Source organism: Pan paniscus, chromosome 6, assembly GCF_029289425.2.
Source record: "Pan paniscus chromosome 6, NHGRI_mPanPan1-v2.0_pri, whole genome shotgun sequence".
NCBI classification, from domain to species: domain Eukaryota; kingdom Metazoa; phylum Chordata; class Mammalia; order Primates; family Hominidae; genus Pan; species Pan paniscus.
Genome location: NC_073255.2, coordinates 120,308,571 through 120,328,009, shown reverse-complemented (window position 1 = coordinate 120,328,009; position 19,439 = coordinate 120,308,571). Strand labels below are relative to the sequence as shown.

Sequence of the window (19,439 nt, the reverse complement as noted above, 5' to 3'; positions counted from 1 at the left end):
AAATAATTTTATTTATTTATTTAACTTATTTTTTGAGATAGGGTCTTGCTCTGTCACCCAGGCTGAAGTCTAGTGGCACAATCATAGCTCACTGCAGCCTTGGCCTCCTGGGCTCAAGCAATCCTCCCACCTCAGCCTCCTGGGTAGCTAGGACTATAAGCCTGTGCCACAATGCCTGGCTAATTTTTGTTTATTTTTTGTAGAGACAGAGTCTTGTTGCCCAGACTAGTCTGGAAGTCCTGGGCTCAAACGATCCTCCTGCCTTGGCTGCTTGAAGTGCTGAGATTACAGGTATGAGCCACTGTGCCCAGCTGGAATAATTTTAGAGTTGGGCAGGGAGCTGACCCAACCCACTGGTGAAGTCTATGAGGTAAACTGAGGCACAGAGCTGTGAAGGACTATCCTGGAGTTACTCTGTAAGTCATCAGCAAACTTAGGAACAAATCCAGTCGCCTGTTCCCAATCCCTGATTCCAACCCTATGGACCCTTTTCTGTGAGCTCCTTCCTTCCCTCCCTCCCTCCCTCCTTTCTTCTTTTCTTTTCTTTTCTTTTTTTTTCTTTTTTTTTTTTTTCACAGGGTCTCTCTCTGTTGCTCAGGCTGGAGTGCAATGGTGTGATCACAGTTCACTGTAGGCTTGACCTCCTGGGCTCAAGTGATCCTCCCACCTCGGCCTCCCAAGTAGCTGGGACTACAGGCACAAAAATGTTTGTGGCCAGGCGTGGTGGCTCACACCTATAATTCCAGCACTTAGGTCAGGAGTTCAAGATCAGCCTGGCCAACATGGCAAAACCCCATCTCTACTAAAAATACAAAAATGAGCCAGGCGAGGTGGCGGGCACCTGTAATCTCAGCTACTCGGGAGGCTGAGACGTGAGAATTGCTTGGACTTGGGGGTGGAGGTTGCAGTGAGTTGTGATCCGCCACTGCACTCCAGCGTGGGCAACAAAGTGAGACTCTTGTCTCAAAAATTTTGTACAGATAGCGTCTTGCTATGTTGTCCAGGCTAGTCTCAAACTCCTGGCTTCAAGTGATCCTCAGCCTCAAAAAACACTGGCTGGGATTACAGGTGTGAGACACTGCGCCCAGCCCCTGTGAGCATTTTCTTTTCTTTCTTTTTTTTTTGAGACATAGTCTCACTCTGTCGCCCAGGCTAGAGTGCAGTGGCGTGATCTCGGCTCACTGCAACCTCCGCCTCCCGGGTTCAAGTGATTCTCCTGCCTCAGCCTCCCGAGTAGCTGGGACTACATGTGTGCACCACCACACCCAGCTAATTTTTATATTTTTAGTAGTGACGGGGTTTTGCCATGTTAGCCAGGCTGGTCTCGAACTCCTGACCTCAGGTGATCTGCCCACCTTGGCCTCCCAAAGTGTTGGGATTACAGGCGTGAGCCACCGCACCCGGCCCCTGTGAACATTTTCTATTGAAACTGGGTCCAGTGGGAGGGGCCAGGTTCCTAGACCAGTCTACAAAAGCCAGAAGTACTTCGGAGACATGTGAAGGACCCAGGAGGATGAGATGTCACAGCTTCTGAGGCTTAGCAAGGTTTAGGGAGCCCATGGGTGGCCATGGCTGGGGGTGGGGGTCCAGGAGAGGTGGGATGGGAAGAGCAGGCTGTCCCCACTGGCACCTGTGTTATTGCTGTCACTGCCGCTGCCGCCCGCGGATTCCAGGGTCTGCAGAAAGGTCTCTAGCGGGACGTGGATCAGGGATTCTCTGACGGCATCTCGACCTCGGCTGTGGGGGGCTGTCACCACTGCACCCACAGCTGTCGTCTCTGGGGGGCGGGGCAGGTCGACTGCTGGGGAAGTGGCAGGTAAGATGCACGTATCTTTATCTGTCCACCCTGAGTGTGCCCCTCCTTCAACCCTGTCACCCTACCTACCATCAGTCAGGAGCTCACAGCTGCAGGAGGCCACGCGGCTGGCCAGACAGCCTCCTCGGGTACAGGAGAGCTCGGTGTCTTCCTCACTGTCACTGTGGAGACAAGAAATGGAAACCATGTCCTGCCGTGGGACTTGGACTCGGACCACAGGCTACTTATGTGGCCAGGCAGTGGCTGGCAGTCCCACAGCCCAGCATCTAGGCCTCCTGGCTCTGGTCACCTCCCTCTGCCTCCATGTCCCTCTGTCCCACCCTACACTGGCTCTGTGGCCACCGTGTGATTGACCAGGCCACTGTTGGGGCTCAGAAAACAATACCGCAAAACAAAGTCCTCAGCAGCAGCCTCGAACAAAAAAGTTTTTCTCTGACCTTCTCCTGCCTACTTGTCTCTCAGTCCTCTTCTCCCCAGAGGCACCAGAGAAACAAAAGTCCCTCTTTCCCAAGGTGGGTCACAGAAACCAGAACCCCTTTTTCCAAAACGTAGTCATAAAACCTAAAAATATTCTTTTTTTTTTTTGAGACGGAGTCTCACTCTGTTGCCAGGGCTGGAGTGCAGTGGCGCGATCTCGGCTCACTTTGCCTCTGCCTCCTGGGTTCAAGCGATTCTCCTGCCTCAGCCTCCTGAGTAGCTGGGATTACAGGCATCTGCCACCATGCCCGGCTAATTTTTTTGTATTTTTAGTAGAGATGAGGTTTCACTGTGTTGGCCAGGCTGGTCTCAAACTGACCTCGTGATCTGCCTGCCTCGTCCTCCAAAAATGCTGGGATTACAGGCGTGAGCCACTGCGCCTGGCCAACCTAAAAATATTCTATGTAAAAACTTGTCATAAAGAAATTATCCAGCCAGGCACAGTGGCTCATGTTTGTAATCCTAGCATTCTGGGAGGCTGAGGTGGGAGGATCACTTGAGGTCAGGAGTTTGAGATCAGCTTGGGCAACATAGCGAGACCCCCATCTTTTTTGTTTGTTTGTTTTTTTTGAGATGGGAGTCTTGCTCTGTCACCCAGGCTGGAGTGCAGTGGCACGATCTCAGCTCACCGCAACTTCTGCCTCCCGGGTTCAAGTGATTCCCCTGCCTCAGCCTCCTGAGTAGCTGGGATCACAAGCATGCGCCACCATGCCCAGCTAATTTTTTTTTTTTTTTTGTATTTTTTGCAGAGATGGGGTTTCACCATGTTGGCCACGCTGGTCTCAAATTGGTGATCTGCCCGCCTTGGCCTCCCAGAGTGTGGGGATTACAGGCATGAGCCACTGCACCTGGCCGCGAGAACACGTCTTTTTTTTTTTTTTTTTTTTTAGACAGAGTTTTGCTCTTGTTGCCCAGGCTGGAGTGCAATGGTGCAATCCTGGCTCACTGCAACCTCTGCCCCCGGGGGTTCAAGCAATTCTCCTGCCTCAGCCTCCCGAGTAGCTGATATTACAGGCATGTACCACCACGCCCAGCTGATTTTGTATTTTTAGTAGAGATGGGGTTTCTCCATGTTGGCCAGGCTGATCTCAAACTCCCAACCTCAGGTGATCTGCCCACCTTGGCCTCCCAAAGTGTTGGGATTACAGGCATGAGCCACCGCGCCCGGCCCTGAGAATCTCATCTTAATAAAAGAAAATTAGCTGGGCGTGGTGGTGAGGCAGGAGGGTCAATGGAGTCCAGGAGTTGGAGGCTGCAGTGAGCTGTGATCATGCCCCACTGCCCTCCTGCTTGGGCAACGGAGCAGAAAAAAAAAGTAAAAACAAAAGGAAAGAAAGAAAGGGAAGAAGGAAAGGAAAGCAAGAAAGAAAGAAAAAAAGAAAGAAAGAAATTACCCAATCTGCCTGGTTTGACTGTAGGTCATAAGACCCCCATTCAAGATAGGGTTCTGTCCCACACCCAGAAGGAAGGAATGCTACTCAGAGAGGCCAAGAAGAATCTGGACAGACAGGCCTGGCTGGGTCCCCTGCTCAGTCTATTCCCTTTAGATCCTACCCTTTGTGTCCAATCCTCTTTCTACACTGCTGTCCATACTTTGCTGAACCTAAGCATAAAAATGGACCATTTCCCTGTATCCTTTTTTTGAGACAGAGTCTCCCTCTGTTGCCCAGGCTGGAGTGCAGTGGCGTGATCTCGGCTCACTGCAACCTCTGCCTCCCAGGTTCAAGTGATTCTCCTGCCTCAGCCTCCCAAGTAGCTGGGATTACAGGTGCATGCCACCACCAGGCCCAGCTAATTTTTGTATTTTTAGTAGAGATGAGGTTTCACCATGTTGGCCAAGCTGGTCTCAAACTCCTGACCTTGTGATCTGCCTGCCTCGGCCTCCCAAAGTACTGGGATTACAGGCATGAGCCACCATGCCTGGGCTTTTTTTTTTTTTTTTTTTGAGACTGAGTCTCACTCTGTCACCCAGTGGAGTTCAGTGGTGCAATCTCAGCTCACTGAAACCTCCGCCTCCCAGGTTCAAGCAATTCTCCTGTCTCAGCCTCCCGAGTAGCTGGGATCACAGCGGGCCCGCCACCACCTCCAGCTAATTTTTGTATTTTTAGTAGAGATGGGGTTTCCCCATGTTGGCCAGGCTGGTCTCGAACTCCTGACCTCAGGTGATGTGCCTGCCTCAGCCTCCCAAAGTGCTGGGATTACAGGCGTGCACCACCACACCCAGCCCTCCCCTGTATCTTTGAGTCTTCATTCTGAAGGCTCCTATGTATACACGTTAAATAGATTTACATGCTTTTTCTCCTATTAATCTGCCTTGTGCAGCTAAGCACTGTGGCTCATGCCTGTAATCCCAGTGCTTTGGGAGGCTGAGGCAGGCGGGTCTCTTGAACCCAGGAATTCAAGACCAGCCTGGGCAACATAGCACGATCCCAATCCCGTCTCTAAAAAAAAAAAAAAAAAAAAAAAAAAAAAAAAAAAAAGGCCAGTTGCAGTGGCTCACGCCTGTAATCCCAGCACTTTGGGATGATGAGGTTGTCAGATCACCTGAGGTCAAGAGTTCGAGACGAGCCTGACCACCATGGGGAAACCCCGTCTCTGCTAAAAATACAAAAATTAGCTGGGCTTGTTGGCAGGTGCCTATAATCTCAGCTACTTGGGAGGCTGAGGCAGGAGAATTGCTTGAACCTGGGAGGTGGAGGTTGCAGTGAGCTGAGATTGTGCCATTACATTCCAGCCTGGATGATGGAGCGAGACTCCATCTCAAAAAAAAAAAAAAAAATTAAGCCAGTCATCGTGGCATGTGCCTACAGTCCCAGTTACTTGGGAGGCTGAGGCAGGCAGATCAGTCGAGCCCAGGAGGTCGAGGCTGCAGTGAGCTTGATTGCACCACTGTACTCCAGCCTGGGCGACAGAGCAAGACCTTACCTCTAAAAAATAAAATAATAAAATAAAAATAAATAAATAAATTTGTATGCCTTTTCTCTCATTTATCTGCCATTTGCAAATTGATTTTCCACTGAAACTTCAGAAAGCCAAGGGGAAGGCTCTCTCTTGGCCCGGATACCACTGAGCGGACAGTCCCCACTGAGGGCCCATGATCCCTGCCCACTATCCTTGAGGGGCTGGGCTCCTCCTGGGATCCCGTGGAGACCCTCAGAGGGTGGGAAGGTTTCTCTCCCGATTTGTGACATGAGGTGTCTGGGACCCTGCCAGCTCGAAAATTCCACTAAGTGAGGTTCACCTTCACAGCGGCTGGGGAAACAGTTTGCAGAGCAGATGGTCCGGAGGGCGGTGGAGGAGGGATTACAAGCACTTTGTGGATCAGGGCCTGGGAGGCGCCCAGGACCTTAATTGTGTTTCTTTAAATGAAGCTGTTAATTAGAAAGCAGCGGCCCTTCCCCCCGGGGCTTGGCTCACCCCATTAGCCAGCAGAGCTGCTGCCAATTGCTCAGCCTGTCGGGCTGCCTATCCCTCCTACTCCTGGCGTGGCATCTCTCCTGGATGGTGGAGCCAACCTTCTTGCTGCTCTTCCTGTTCACAGCTGACCGTAACTGCCCTCTGCCTATTACCTGCCATGGCTCCCATTGTCCCTGACCTACCCGTTTCCTGAGCTCTCATCAAAATCTCCTCCTCACTGGCTACCCCAAAGGCCTTGATGTTCCCTGCGAGTCCCAGGTGCTTGTACACTTGCACACCTTTTAAAATTATTATTATTAATATTTTGAGACAGTCTTGCTCTGTCGCTCAGACTGGAGTGCAATGGCACAGTCTCAGCTCACTGCAACCTCTGCCTCCCGGGTTCAAGCGATTCTCCTGCCTCAGCCTCTCGAGTAGCTGGGATTACAGATGCCCGCCACGATGCCTGGCTAATTTTTGTATTTTTAGTAGAGATGGGTTTTCACCATGTTGGCCAGGCTGGTCTCAAACTCCTGACCTCAGGTGATCCGCCTGCCTCGGCCTCCCAAAGTGCTGGGACTACGGGCATGAGCCACTGTGCCTGGCCCCGGCCAAATTTTTATTATTATTTTTTAAGAGTTAGGATCTTGCTCTGTTGCCCAGGCTGGAGTGCAGTGGCGCAATCCTAGATCACTGCAGCCTCCAACTCCTGGGCTCAAGTGATCCTCCAGCCTCAGCCTCCTGAGTAGCTGGGATAACAGATGCATGCCACCGTGCCCAGTTCCATTTCCACTCTTTTTGCTGGGCTTTTCTCTCTGCCCTCTCCCATCCTCCTCTGCCTGGCATTGGTCCACTCTTTATTTAAGCCTTGGGTTAGGTGAGCACGCCTAACAGCAACTCTTCCCCGACCTGAGCCCAGGGCTGGGTTAGGAGCCTCTCTCCAGCTCTTTCTATTTTCTTTTATTTTAAGAGACAGGGTTGGCTGGGCACAGTGGCTCATGCCGGTAATCCCAGCACTTCGGGAGGCTGAGTTGGGCGGATCACTTGAGGTCTGGAGTTCGAGACCAGCCTGGCCAACATGATGAAACCCCGTCTCTACTAAAAATATAAAAGTTAGCTGGGCATGGTAGTGGGTGCCTGTAATCACAGCTACTTAGGAGGCTGAGGCAGGAAAATTGCTTGAACCTGGGAGGCAGAGATTGCAGTGAGCCAAGATCACACCACAGCACTCCAGCATGGGCAACAGAGCAAAACCCTGTCTCAAAAAAAAAAAAAAAGAGAGAGAGAGGGTCTGGCTATGTTGCCCAGGCTGGTCTTGAACTCCTGGCTCAAGCGGTCCTCCCAGCTGGGCCTCCCAAAGTGTTGGGGTCACAGATGTGAGCCACTGCACCAGGCCCCCAGCCCTTTGGGGACTCACTGCCATCTCTGCCCAACTCCCAGTGCTCTGAGGCTCTCTTGGGGTGAAGACAAGACCTGGTCCAACTTCCTTCCAGGTCCCCAGGCCCTGGCCCCATAGAGCAGGCCTCACAGAGTCTGCTGGCGATTGGAGGTAGGGGGTATTTTAAAGGAGGGTGATCCTGGCTGGCACCAACCTGAATCGCATTGAATTGCTCATTTCTCAAGCTGAGCTCCCGCCCTGCTAGGAAGCTGCTCCTGGTGAAGGCTGGACCAAGGATATACCCAGCCTGTCCACCCATCCTCGGGCCACTTGGACACTCACCCGGGGTCCACGCAGCCCTGGATGTCAGCTACCCACGAGTGCTTCTGCAGAGAGTCGATGGTCTCCAAGATGTATTCGGCTCCATTCTCTACCTGGGGAGGAAGGTGGCCGGGAGTGCAGAACACAGTCAGCAGATGGGCTCCAGACCACAGGACATAGGGTCAGAATGGCTCAAATGGCTGATCCCCCTCTCCCACAGCAGGGCTCAAGGGCATGAGCAGCAGGAAAGAAAGTGGGGTCACCGTCGGGCACCACCTGGAACTCAGGCCAGGGACCCAGCTCACACTCTGTGAGCCTGCAGCTCACACTCTGTATTCCCTCCCTTCTGGGCCTCCCCACTGGGGATATGTCCCACCCCACTGATCTCAGCTCCTCTGCCTTAGAGACGCAGCCTCTGAGGAGGCCATGCTGGCAGGGGGAGGGATGGGTGGCCCAGCATCCCCAACCCATGCCCTGGCACCCCAGGGGTGGGGTTCAAGTTGAGTGGAGAGACAGGCTGGCCAAGCACACTGAGTAGGGGGGCTTGCATGTCTTAGTGCCTGGAGTTCTACCGGCATGGCCATGCGCTTGAGATACGAAGCCTCTGAAGGGGAAGAGGGCAGGAGACATCCCTGCTGGGGCCAGGCCCAGAGCATAACCCTGCATTCTGCTCAACTCCTCCCAACGGCCCTGTGAGGGAGAGGAGCCATTTCCCCCATTTTATAGATGAGAAGACCAAGGTTCAGGGAGGCCAAGGAACTTGGTCAAAGTCACACAGCAGCCAGTGGCAGGGCCAGGGCCTGAACCCAGGTCTCTGGGACACCCAGGTCCCGTGCTGTTGGCTTCCGGTGGTGTGCCTCTGTCAAAATGCAGTTGTTGGGCCGGGCGTGGTGGCTCACGCCTGTAATCCCAGCACTTTGAGAGGCTGAGGAGGGCAGATCTCCTGAGCTCAGGAGTTCGAGACCAGCCTGGGCAACATGGTGAAACACTGTCTCTACCAAAAATACAGAAATTAGCCAAGCATGGTGGCGTGTGCCTTTGGTCCCAGCTACTCAAGAGGCTGAGATGGAAGGATCACCTGAGACTGGGAGGAGGAGGTTGTAGTGAGCCAAGATCGCGCCATTGCACTCCAACCTGGGTGACAGAGTGGGACCCATCTCCAAACAAAGAAAAAAAAAACAAAAAAAATGTAGTTGTTGGGCTCCCAGGATGACAGAGCTGGGAGGGTTCTCGGAGACTGCCTTTAATCCCGCTCTGAACAGATGGGGAAACTGAGGCAGGTGAGCCCCTCTGCCTCAAGGCTGTCATGCATGATCAGCAGTTTAGAGGGTACCAGGTGGGCAGGGGCTGTGTCCCCAGCCCCCAGCCTGGGATGACTCAGGGTCCGGGGTTGGTAAACACTCGCTAAATGAATAAGTGAGTCCGTGACTAAACAAATGAGAATGGGCAGAAACACAAACACAACCAGAAGCTGGGAGAAGAGGGTGGGGGCTTCATGCAGGATGAGTGGGTGGGACCAGGCCTCCCCGGGGACATTGCTTCACCAACACCCTCTGATCCTTTGCGGATGCCCAGGGACCACAGCTCTGGCAGCCTGGAGCCGTGTCCTCAGAAACCCCTGCAGGCCACCCTGGCAGCGGTGTGGGGCCTGGGAAAGGCTGGGCTGCCCCTAGACCCACCGGGGTGCCTCCCCGCCCACCCTTGATGCCTTTGTGCCCTCTGTGGGAGACCGCCCAGTTCCCACACTCCAGTGCCCTGGGACAGGAACATTTGCATAACTGCTGCCGGCTGGCCACCAGCGAGGTGAGTGTGTGCTAGCTCCAGTGAGGGAAGGGAGGGCAGGAAGTGAAACTGATGAGCTTCGTTCGCCCAGGCCCAGGGGTAAATGGGAGCAAGGGGCCCAGATGTTGGGCGACGCCCGAGGCACCTGGCTGTGGAGCCCAGACTCAAGTCTTAGCTATGTGCTAGGCATCTGTCATAGGGTCTGGGAACCCCCCACACCAGGGCTCCCTCCCACTACTGTCCTGCCTTAGGCTCCTTCCCCTCGCTCCCCCTAGGGAGCTGTAGCACCTAAAGGGAAGGTGGCCTGGGGCAGCTGGAGGATCTCTGAGGTTAGGGGTGAGACCTCACCTTGAGGACGAATGTGTTATCCTTCTCTGGCATTTCCAGGGGCATGGTGGTGCGGACCTCAATGATGGCTGACAGTGGGATGCTGACCTTGGGCCTGGAGGCCTGGGGGCCAGAAGAAGGACAGTGAGTGGCCCCAGCACTTCCCGACACCCTTTCCATCCCCTCCCCGCTGCCAGGTGTTAGAGTGGCTCTCAAATAGACTGCCACAGCCGCCCTTGGTACAGAGGTATCCCAATCCCCATTTCACAGAGGGGGAAGCTGAGGAAGGCATTTCTTTGAAACAAGAAAGAAATTTTTCCTGGCTAGGCATGGTGGCTCATGCCTGTAATCCTAGCACTTTGGGAGGCCGAGGCAGGAGGATGGCCTGAGTCCAGTAGTTCAAGGACAGCCTGGACAACATAGCAAGACCTTATCTTTACTCGAGACCAAAAAATGGGCTGGGTGCGGTGGCTCACGCCTGTAATCCCAGCACTTTGGGAGGCCGAGGCGGGCGGATCACCTGAAGTCAGGAGTTTGAGACCAGCCTGACCAACATGGAGAAACCCCATCTCTACTAAAAAATATACAAAATTAGCCAGGCGTGGTGGTGCATGCCTGTAGTCCCAGCTATCTGGGAGGCTGAGGCAGGAGAATCGCTTGAACCCAGGAGGCGGAGGTTGCGGTGAGCTGAGATCGCGCCATTGCACTCCAGCCTGGGCGACAAGAATGAAACTCCGTTTCACAGAAAAAAAAACGAAACAAAAAGAGACCAAAAAACTTAGCCGAGTGTGGTGGCATGCGTGCCTGTAGTTCCAGCTATTTGGGAGGCTAAGGTGGAAGGATCGCTTGATCAGGGGAGGTCGAGGCTGCAGTGAGCTATGATGGCACCACTATGCCCCCACCTGGGTGACAGAGTGAGACGATGCCTCAAAAAAAAAAAAAAAGAAAAAAAAAAAAGGACCTCCTCCTATAGTCACCTTGCAAGTCCAGGACAGAACCAGAATTGACATCTGAGCCTCCCACCTCCAAGCCCTGAGGAGAGAACCCCACCTGGGCTGCCCTCTGCCCAATGCACCCACGAGATCTGTGGTTTTCTTATTTTTGACCTTGACCCATTGTGAGAAATACATTTAACACTGGGGCCCAATACACACATACGCAGGTAAAAATATCTCTGAAACAAACATCTCACCAGACAATAGTTACCCTTCCTGTGTGTGATAGAGTGTGATATTTTCTATTCTATTCTAGTTCACGTTTTAAAAAATGCTAGTCTTGGCTGGGTGTGGTGGCTCACACCTGTAATTTCAGCACTTTGGGAGGCCAAGGAGGATGACTTGAGGTCAGGAATTCCAGACCAGCCTGGGCAACATGATGAAACCCCATCTCTACTAGAAATACAAAAATTAGCCAGGCGTGGTGGTGCGTGCCTGTAATCCCAGCAACTTGGGAGGCTGAGGCACGAGAATCACTTGAACCCGGGAGGTGGAGGTTGCAGTGAGCTGAGATTGCACCACTGCACTCCAGCCTGGGCGACAGAGTGACACCCTGTCTCAAAATATAAAATAAAATAAAATAAAAAAATAAAAAATGATGGGTCTTAAAACCTGGTTGCTTAAAGAAAAAATGCTGGTCTCCTACTACAGACCCGACCTTCCAGAGCAGGGCCTGGAGCCCCCGACTCAGAACAGGGCTCACTGTTTCCTGGAGTGAGTAAAAGGGACCAGTGTTCCCAACAACACTGCGGGCAGGGTTGATCCAAGGTGAGCTGGCAGGGCTCTGTGGGACCGCCACTCTGTGCCTGGCCCCACTCGCTCTGCCTCAAAGCTCCCTGCCGTGAGCCTGAGGCCCCCTTGGGGCTGGCCTGAGTGAGATTCCCAGCAGGGCTGTCTCCAGGACAGGAACTTTCTTAGGAGGAAATGGAAAGGCCACACATTTGATGGGCAGGCAGATGGGAATTCCAGGAAGAACTGGCCCCTGTCCAGCGGGTGCAGGGCTAGGCTTGAAGCATGAACGGGGCCTGGCTAACCCTGGTGTGTGGCCATCATGCCGGCCAGCGGGGCTGGGGACAGAGCAAACAGAGGCCTGCAGTGGAGGCCTGGACTGGAAGCTTCAGCAGGTATCCTGCTGGCCAGAGATGCTGTGGTTCCCCAGTTTGGAATCTGAGGTCCGTCAGTCCTGGTCCAGCTTCCTCTCACCTGCTCCAGTCACAACTCACTGTGCCCACATGCCTGAATGGTCAACTTGTTTTACAACTCCAGGCCTTTGCCCACAGAGCTTGAACCTCCAAAAGTGCTGTTCCAGGGTGCTGGCCACCTGGTGAACACTTAGGTAGCCCAAGCTTTTCCTCCGGGGCTCACCCCAGTAAGATTTGCAAGCATCTTGAAAATACCAGGTTTCCCAGTGGTTTCCCTAATGGCGGGGGGCCGGCCTCATTGTTCCTTGGGTCCCCAGGGCTTGGCCTGGCATAGGGCAATGAGGGGACCTGGGGTTCAGGAGGCTCTTCCTGCAGGGGTGAGGAGGCAGGAAGCCAGAGACCTGACTCACCAGGGCTGGCACCTCAAAGGTTGTGTGAGAGGGAAATCTAAGGTGCCAGGCAATGGCTTCTGAGCCTGCAGGCCCCGAGCTCCTGACTGCTCCAAGGGTGCATCTAGGCCTCTTGGAGGCAAGAGATCTGGACCGTGGGTGGGTGCAGAGGCAGTGGGGGTATCATTCAGGGCATCCCAGGGGGCTCACTCACCCTGGGAGCCTGTCTTCTGGGACCAGACACATTTGGGAAACTCAACCAAGTTCTTAGCATGGTAGGAGCTGCCCTCCCATGGGAATGACTCCTGAATACCCACAAATGCCCCCACCTTTGCATGACACAAAGGAGGGGAAGGGCCCAGTGACCCTGCAGGAACGCTGCCCTCTGCCAGCAGCAAAATTAGTGGGCTCTGCTGGGACTAAGCGGTGGAGTGGGGCGGGGGCGGGCACCAGCTGCTCCTTCCCCTTCTCCGAGGGCAGCAGACACTGCTATTTACAGAAGGGCAGCTGTGACTGTCACTCAGGCCCAAGGCACTAGAGCCCTGGGCTTCTGTCCCTGCCCTCTGGGTGACCCCGGGTAAGCCCCACCCCACCCGTCACTGGGCCTCGGTTTCCCTTTCTGACAAGGAGTGGAGTCGGGCTTAGGGGTCTAGGATTTCTCCCAGGGAATTAAAGGCAGGGGCCTGGGCAGGAAAAAAGCCCTAGGGAAGTGTAGGGGTGCTGGGACCTGGGGAAAAAGCTCTTCAGAGAGTAGCTGTGTCCCTGGGAAGTCACTTTTCCAGGGCCCATGTGGCTCATGGGCAATGAGCCTTGGGGAGCCCACACCCCTGCACCCCAGCAGACTGAGAGATGGAGAGAGAGCCAAGAAGCGGCGGGTGACTCAGAGAGCACCCAGGGAGAGAGTGGGCCCTGATGCGGGAGGTGGGTGTGGGGTCCCCGGTGGTCCCTGGGGGTGCTGTCGGCTGCTGCACCAGCAAAACCTCCCCCTGCCTAAACCTCTCAGTGCCCAAGGACCTCCACTTCCATGTTCCTTTCGTTCTTGGGACCACCAGGGTGGCAGGTATCATTAGATCAGATTTTTTTTTTTTTTGAGACGGAGTTTTGCTCTTGCTGCCCAGGCTGGAGTGCAATGGCGTGATCTCGGCTTACCACAATCTCTGCCTCCTGGGTTGAAGTGATTCTCCTGCCTCAGCCTCCCAAGTAGCTGGGATTACAGGCATGTAATCCTGTATTTTTATTAGAGACAGGGTTTCTCCATGTTGGTCAGGCTGGTCACGAACCCCTGACCTCAGGTGATCCGCCTGCCTCGGCCTCCCAAAGTGCTGGGATTACAGGCATGAGCCACCGCGCTCGGCCCCCAGTTTTTTGTTTTGTTTTGGTTTGGTTTTTTGAGATAGGGTCTCACTCTGTCGCCTAGCTTAGAGGGCAGTGGTGCAGTCTTGGCTCACTGCAACCTCTGCCTCTTGGGTTCAAGCGATTCTCCTGCCTCAGCCTCCCAAGTAGCTTGGACTACAGGTGCGTGCCACCATGCCCTGCCATGTTAGACCAGCTTTGGCACCCGCCAGCTGGGTGACGTTGGGCAGGCCACACTTCCCTCTCTGAGCATCTGTCTGCGCTCTCTTCTGTAATCTGGGGACCATGTGCTCACCTCGCCGGGGTGGGGTACCCAGAGGATGACAGTGTGTCTGTGCAGATGCCCACCAGGCTGGGGTCTGGACACACTGTGGGCTCTCAGAGGGTGGGCACTATTGTTACAGCTATTCCCACTTTCCAAAGCAGGGGGGCCACCTTGGAGAAGACGTGACACTACTGCCAGGGACCTGATGGCCAGCCCCTAAGAGGGGAAGGGTCAGTGCATGCCAGTGAGCAACAATGTTGGTGATAGCCAGAAAGAAGCCTGGCATCCCCCTGGCCAGAAAAGGACCCCCTGGGCAGGGGCTGGGCTGGAGTCTGGCAGCTGAGCTGGGGAAGAGCAGAGCCCCATGGAGTCAGACACAGACCTCCCAGGGAGCCCTCTGCGAATGTGCTCGGTCACTCCTGCCCTCATCCCTGCAGGCCTCGGCTCTGGGAGGTGCCAGGCACCCTTGGGCTGCAGGACAGGAGGGCAGGTAGCCGGGCTCTTGAACAACATCAATAACGGTGCCCTGGGCTGGGCACAGTGGCTCATGCTTGTAATCCCAGCACTTTGGGAGGCCAAGGTGGGGGAGGATCTCTTGAGCTCAGGAGTTCCAGACCACTTGAGCAACATAGTCAGATCCCGTCTTTACGAAAAATAAAAAACATTAGCTGGGAGTGGCAGTGTGTGTGGTCCCAGCTACTTGGGATGCTAAGAAAGGACTGCTTGAGCCTGGGAGGTGAAGGCTGCAGTGAGCCATGGTTGTACCACTGCATTCCAGCCTAAGTGACGGCCCCTGTCTCAAAACAAAAAGGAAAGAAAGGCTGGACATGGTGGCTCACGACTGTAATCCCAACACTGGGAGGCTGAGGCAAGCAGATCACTTGAGGTAAGGAGTTCAGGACCAGCCTGGCCAACATGGCAAAACCCTGTCTCTCCTTAAAATACAAAAATTAGCCGGGCATCGTGGTGGGTGCCTGTAAATTCCAGCTACTTGGGAGGCTGAGGCAGGAGAATCCCTTGAGCCTGGGAGGCAGAGGTTGCAGTGAGCCGAGATCGTACCACTGCACTCCAGCCTGCGTGACAGAGGGACACACACACGCGCGCGCGCGCGCACACACACGAACACACACACACACGAAAAGAAAAAATTAGTGCCCCAGAACCCTTTGGTGTAGCCAGAGGACCCTTCCTCGCAAAGGAAGAACCGGGGTTGAAGGGGTGACTTGTTCAAGAGGCATGACAGGCCCACCTCCCAGGGTCCTGGCACCAAATACTTCACCCTGTCAACCAGATTAGACCACGCGGTCCCCAAAGGCAGTCCCTGGCACCCTCAGCTGCTGCCCAGGTGCCTCCTCTGGTCCCCCCAGGAGGTGGGATTATGGGGTAACTCACCTTGGGCGGCACGAAGAACTCCAGGCGGAAGCGTTCCTCGGCCACAGCCCTGCGCAGGAGCAGGCGGCACTTCTGCCACTGAGCCGAGCCCCCGGAGCCCGCGGCCGCGTCGTCGGCCACCATGAAGCGCAGCGCCCCCTCGCGTTGAATGTCCACCAGCTCCACCTTGGCAGCCAGCGTCCGCGACAGCCTCAGGCGCCGCGTCCACTTGTCGCGGGGCTCGGCGGAGGGCTCGGCGGTGCGCGGGGCAGCTGCCGCGTCGGGCTCGGGCGAGGCGCGCCGGTGCCACATGTCGCGCACGCCGTCCACCACGCACAGGCTCATGTTGCGCAGCGAGAAGCCCTTGCGAACGCGGGCCTTGGTGGCCGCGTGCGTGGACACGTCCTCCGAGCTCCGCGAGTGGCCGTAGGGCGCCGCCTTGAGTGCAGAGGTGTCCGCGAGCTCCGGCTCCATGGCCTCCGCGCTCACGGCCGCGCCCCGAGTCGTCGGCCCAGCCACCAGCACGCGGCGCACCTCCTCGCCGAAGACGTCCAGGAAGTTGGCGGCGAAGTGGCGGGAGAAGGAGGCGCCGGCGTCGGGCGTGTCGTAGGCTGGGTTGTCCCGCAGGAAACGGCAGAACTTGTGCGCAAAGTCCACGGCGGCCGCCTGCGCATGCAGCTCGCAGAACTGCCGCCAGTCCGGGACCGGGACCGGGACCGGGGCGGCTGCGGCGGGGCCAGGGCCGGCACCATTCATGGCTTCCGTCCCATCGCAGCCACCTGCGGCTTCGGGCGAGAAGAGCGCGCAGTGACTTTCAGGCCTGTGATCAATGCGCCCACCTGTCCCCTCCTTCCAGCTCCCCTAGGACTCTCTGGGGCTGTGTGGGTGTGTGTGTACATGCACACGTGTGTGTTGTGGGACTACAGCAGGCAGCCATTCCAAGCAGCATGGATGTGTGTAAAGAGAAAGACAACTGGGGCCGGGCGCAGTGGCCCACGCCTGTAATCCCAGCACTTTGGGAGGCCGAGGTGGGTGGATCACCTGAGGTTGGGAGTTTGAGATCAGCCTGGCCAACATGGTGAAACCCCGTTTCTACTAAAAATACAAAAATTAGCCGGTTAGCCGGCTGTGGTGGTGCACGCTGTAACCCTAGCCATCGAAAGGCTGAGGCAGGAGAACTGCTTGAGCCCAAGAGGCGGAGGTTGCAGTAAAAATACAAAAATTAGCCAGGAGTGGTGGCACACGCCTGTAGTCCTAGCCACTCCGGAGGCTAAGGCAGGAAAATCACTTGAACCCAGGAGGCAGAAGTTGCAGTGAGCCGAGATTGCGCCACTGCACTCCCGCCTGGGCGACAGAGGGAGACTGCAAAAAATAAGAGAAAGACAACTGGGGAGGCAGGAGGTGGTGTCTGCAGAAGGGGCAGTCCTGCATTCATTCTCTCCCCAAATAGTAGTCTCAGGGACCTCAGGGTCATTCCTGGGGCGGGCAGAAGAGGCTGGGATGATGGATGCTTTCAAGTGGGGTCCCCATGAGCCTCTGGTGACCTCACTTCCTCAGTGACCTCTTCTGATGTTCCCCAAAGCCCGGTAGAAAGGAAGAAATCGCATGGAATCCTGCTGGCTGGACCTTTGAAATATACCGAGGACTCAGCTCCTTCCTCCAGGTCCAGGCTGCCGTCCTGGGATTCACATAACTATTTTTCCTGCATGCAGCACTCCAGCAGCTGCTTTATGGTCCCCAGGATCCTGATCTTACTTCCTCTAAAGTCTGTTCTCCTCCCAGGAGCCCAGTCATTTCCAAAACTCAAGACTGCCATGTGCGGTGGCACATGCCTGTAATCTCAGCACTTTGGGAGGCCGAGGCGGGTGGATCAGGAGGTTAAGAGATTGAGACCATCCTGGCCAACATGATGAAACCCCGTCTCTACTAAAAATACAAAAATTAGCTGGGCATGGTGGCATACGCCTGTAGTCCCAGCTGACTGAGAGGCTGAGGCAGGAGAATCGCTTGAACCCAGGAGGCGGAGGTTGCAGTGAGCCGAGATCCCACCACTGCACTCCAGCCTAGGTGACAGAGCCAGACTCCACCTCAAAAAAAAAAAAAAAAAAAGCCAGGCACGGTGGCTCATGCCTGTAATCCCAGCACTTTGGGAGGCCGAGGCAGGCGCATCACGAAGTCAGGAGATCGAGACCATCCTGGCTAACACAGTGAAACCCCATCTCTACTAAAAATACAGAAAATTAGCCGGGCGTGGTGGCAGGCACAGGCTGAAGCAGGAGAATGGCGTGAACCTCGGAGGCGGAGCTTGCAGTGAGCCGACATCGCGCCACTGCACTCCAGCCTTGGCGACAGAGCGAGACTCCATCTCAAAAAAAAAAAAAAAAAAAAAAAAAAAAAAGAAAAAAAGAAAAAGTAATAACAAAAAAATTGTCTTGGCCGGGCACATTGGCTTACACATTGGCCTGTAATTCCAGCACTTTGGGAGGCCAAGGTGAGCAGATTGCTTGAGCTCAGGAGCTCAAGACTAGCCTAGGCAACGTGGCAAAAGCCTGTCTTTACAAAAAATACATAAAATTAGCTGGGCAAGGTGGCACACACCTGTAGTCTCAGCTATTCAGGACGATCACCTGAGCCTGGAAGGTTGAGGCTACAGTGAGTTGTGATGGGGCCACTGTACTCCAGCCTGGGGACAGAGCGAGACCCTGTCCCAAAAAATAAACAAAAAAAGTTGATCTGAATGTGGTGACATGCCTATAGTCCTAGCTACTCAGGAGGATTACCTTAGCCTGGGAGGTTGAGGCTACAGTGAGCTGTGATGGCACCACTGTACTTCAGCCTGGGCAACAGAGCAAGACTCTGTCTCAAAAACAACAACAACAACCAATCTGGATGTGGTGGCATGCCTACAGTCCTAGATACTAAGGAGACTGAGGTGGCAGAATTGCTTGAGCCCAGGATTTGGAGGCTGCAGTGAGCTATGATCGTGATAATGCACTTCAGCTTGGTGATAGAGACTCTGACTCAAAAACAAAACAAAACAAAAACAAAAACCCAAAACCAAAATACAAGACAGATCACATCCCTCCTCTGCACAAAATCCTGCAGTGGTTCGTATTACAGTCAGAGTAAAAGCCGAAGCCCTATCCACAGCCCCTAGGGTCTGACATAATCTGCCTCTGTTTACCCCTCTGGATATACCTCCTGCCACTCTTCCCTGGCTGGACCTGCCTCCTTGCCCTCCCAGAAGCATAGCAGCCAAATTTCTACCTCAGGACCTTTGCACATGCCTGGAATGCTCTTTCCTCCACATTCCCTCACCTTCTTCAGGTTTCTGCTCAACCAATGGCTTGGCGGATAGCCTTCCCTGACCACTCTTGAGAATGACAAATCCCTCTGATGACAATACTCCCTCTGATGCGTTCCATGCACTCTGCCTATTTTCACCATTATCCTTATTGCCGGCTGTCATATCATATATTTAGTTGCTTGGTTGTGTGTCCCCTCCACCCCCTTCCCCCGAGAATGCCAGTTTCACAAGGCAGGGATTTTGCCAGTCCTAGAAGCGGCTGTGTCCTCAGTGCTGGGCATACGGCAGGCGCTTGGGAAACACTGACTGAATGAACAAATGAATGAGTTCGGCACACCAGGCATGTCACAGCTGTCACCGCCTAAGCCCTCACATGGGGCCTGAGGACAAACAGCTTGTTAGTGACAAGACAGGTCCAGGGTTCTCGCCCAGGTCTGCAGTGACTCCAGGACTTGAGGGGTCTCCTCCTAGTGTGGATCAAATATGGTAGTTCCCTCTCGTTCAAGGGGTATATGTCCCAAGAACCCTAGCAGATGCTTGAAACTGGCTAATACTGAACCTCTGTATACTGTGTCTGTGTGTGTGTGTGTGTGTGTGTGTGTGTGTGTGTGTGTGTGTGTGTGTGTGTAGAGATGGGATCTCACTCTATTGATGAGGCTGATCTTGAACTCCTGGGTTCAAGCAATCCTCTGGCCTTGGCCTCCCAAAGTGCTGAAATTACAGGCACGAGCCACTTGCACCCGGCCCGCTACGTTTTTTTGGATCTAATAACCCAGACAACTCCTAAGTGGCGAGCAGGTCGTATCCAGAGTGCGGATATGCCAGACAAAGGGATAATTCACATCCCAGGCAGAACAGCGGGATGGTTTGAGACTTCATCCTGCTACTCAGAATGGCCTGCAATTTACATTTGTATTTGTATGTTTACTTCTGGGATTTTCTATTTAATATTTTCAGACCTCTGTTGACCACAGGTATCTGAAGCCTTGGAAAGCAAAGCTGTGGATAAGAACCAAGCGTTTTTTTGTTTTTTGTTTTTTTTTGAGACACAGTCTTGCAGTGTCTCCCAGGCTGGAGTGCAGTGGCGAGATCACAGTTCACTGCAGCCTCCAACTCCTGG

General features: G+C 54.4%; 1 protein-coding gene across 12 annotated transcripts in view; it reads right to left on the bottom strand.

The window, feature by feature from the left end:
- Positions 1 to 19,439, bottom strand: part of SH2B2 (SH2B adaptor protein 2) — a 37,229-nt gene that overhangs the window by 5,421 nt on the left and 12,369 nt on the right. For 4 of the 12 annotated variants that reach the window (XM_055114740.3, XM_055114746.2, XM_055114743.3 and 1 more), the window contains exons 2-6: positions 15,034 to 15,797; positions 9,519 to 9,620; positions 7,410 to 7,501; positions 1,886 to 1,977; positions 1,631 to 1,801 (exon numbers count right to left, since the gene is read on the bottom strand). In XM_055114740.3, the coding sequence (XP_054970715.1) occupies positions 1,631 to 1,801; positions 1,886 to 1,977; positions 7,410 to 7,501; positions 9,519 to 9,620; positions 15,034 to 15,797 (1,221 nt within the window). The remainder of the gene's footprint in view (positions 1 to 1,630; positions 1,802 to 1,885; positions 1,978 to 7,409; positions 7,502 to 9,518; positions 9,621 to 15,033; positions 15,798 to 19,439) is intronic. The other 8 variants (XM_055114741.3, XM_057302921.2, XM_057302919.2 and 5 more) reach the window with 5 other exon arrangements.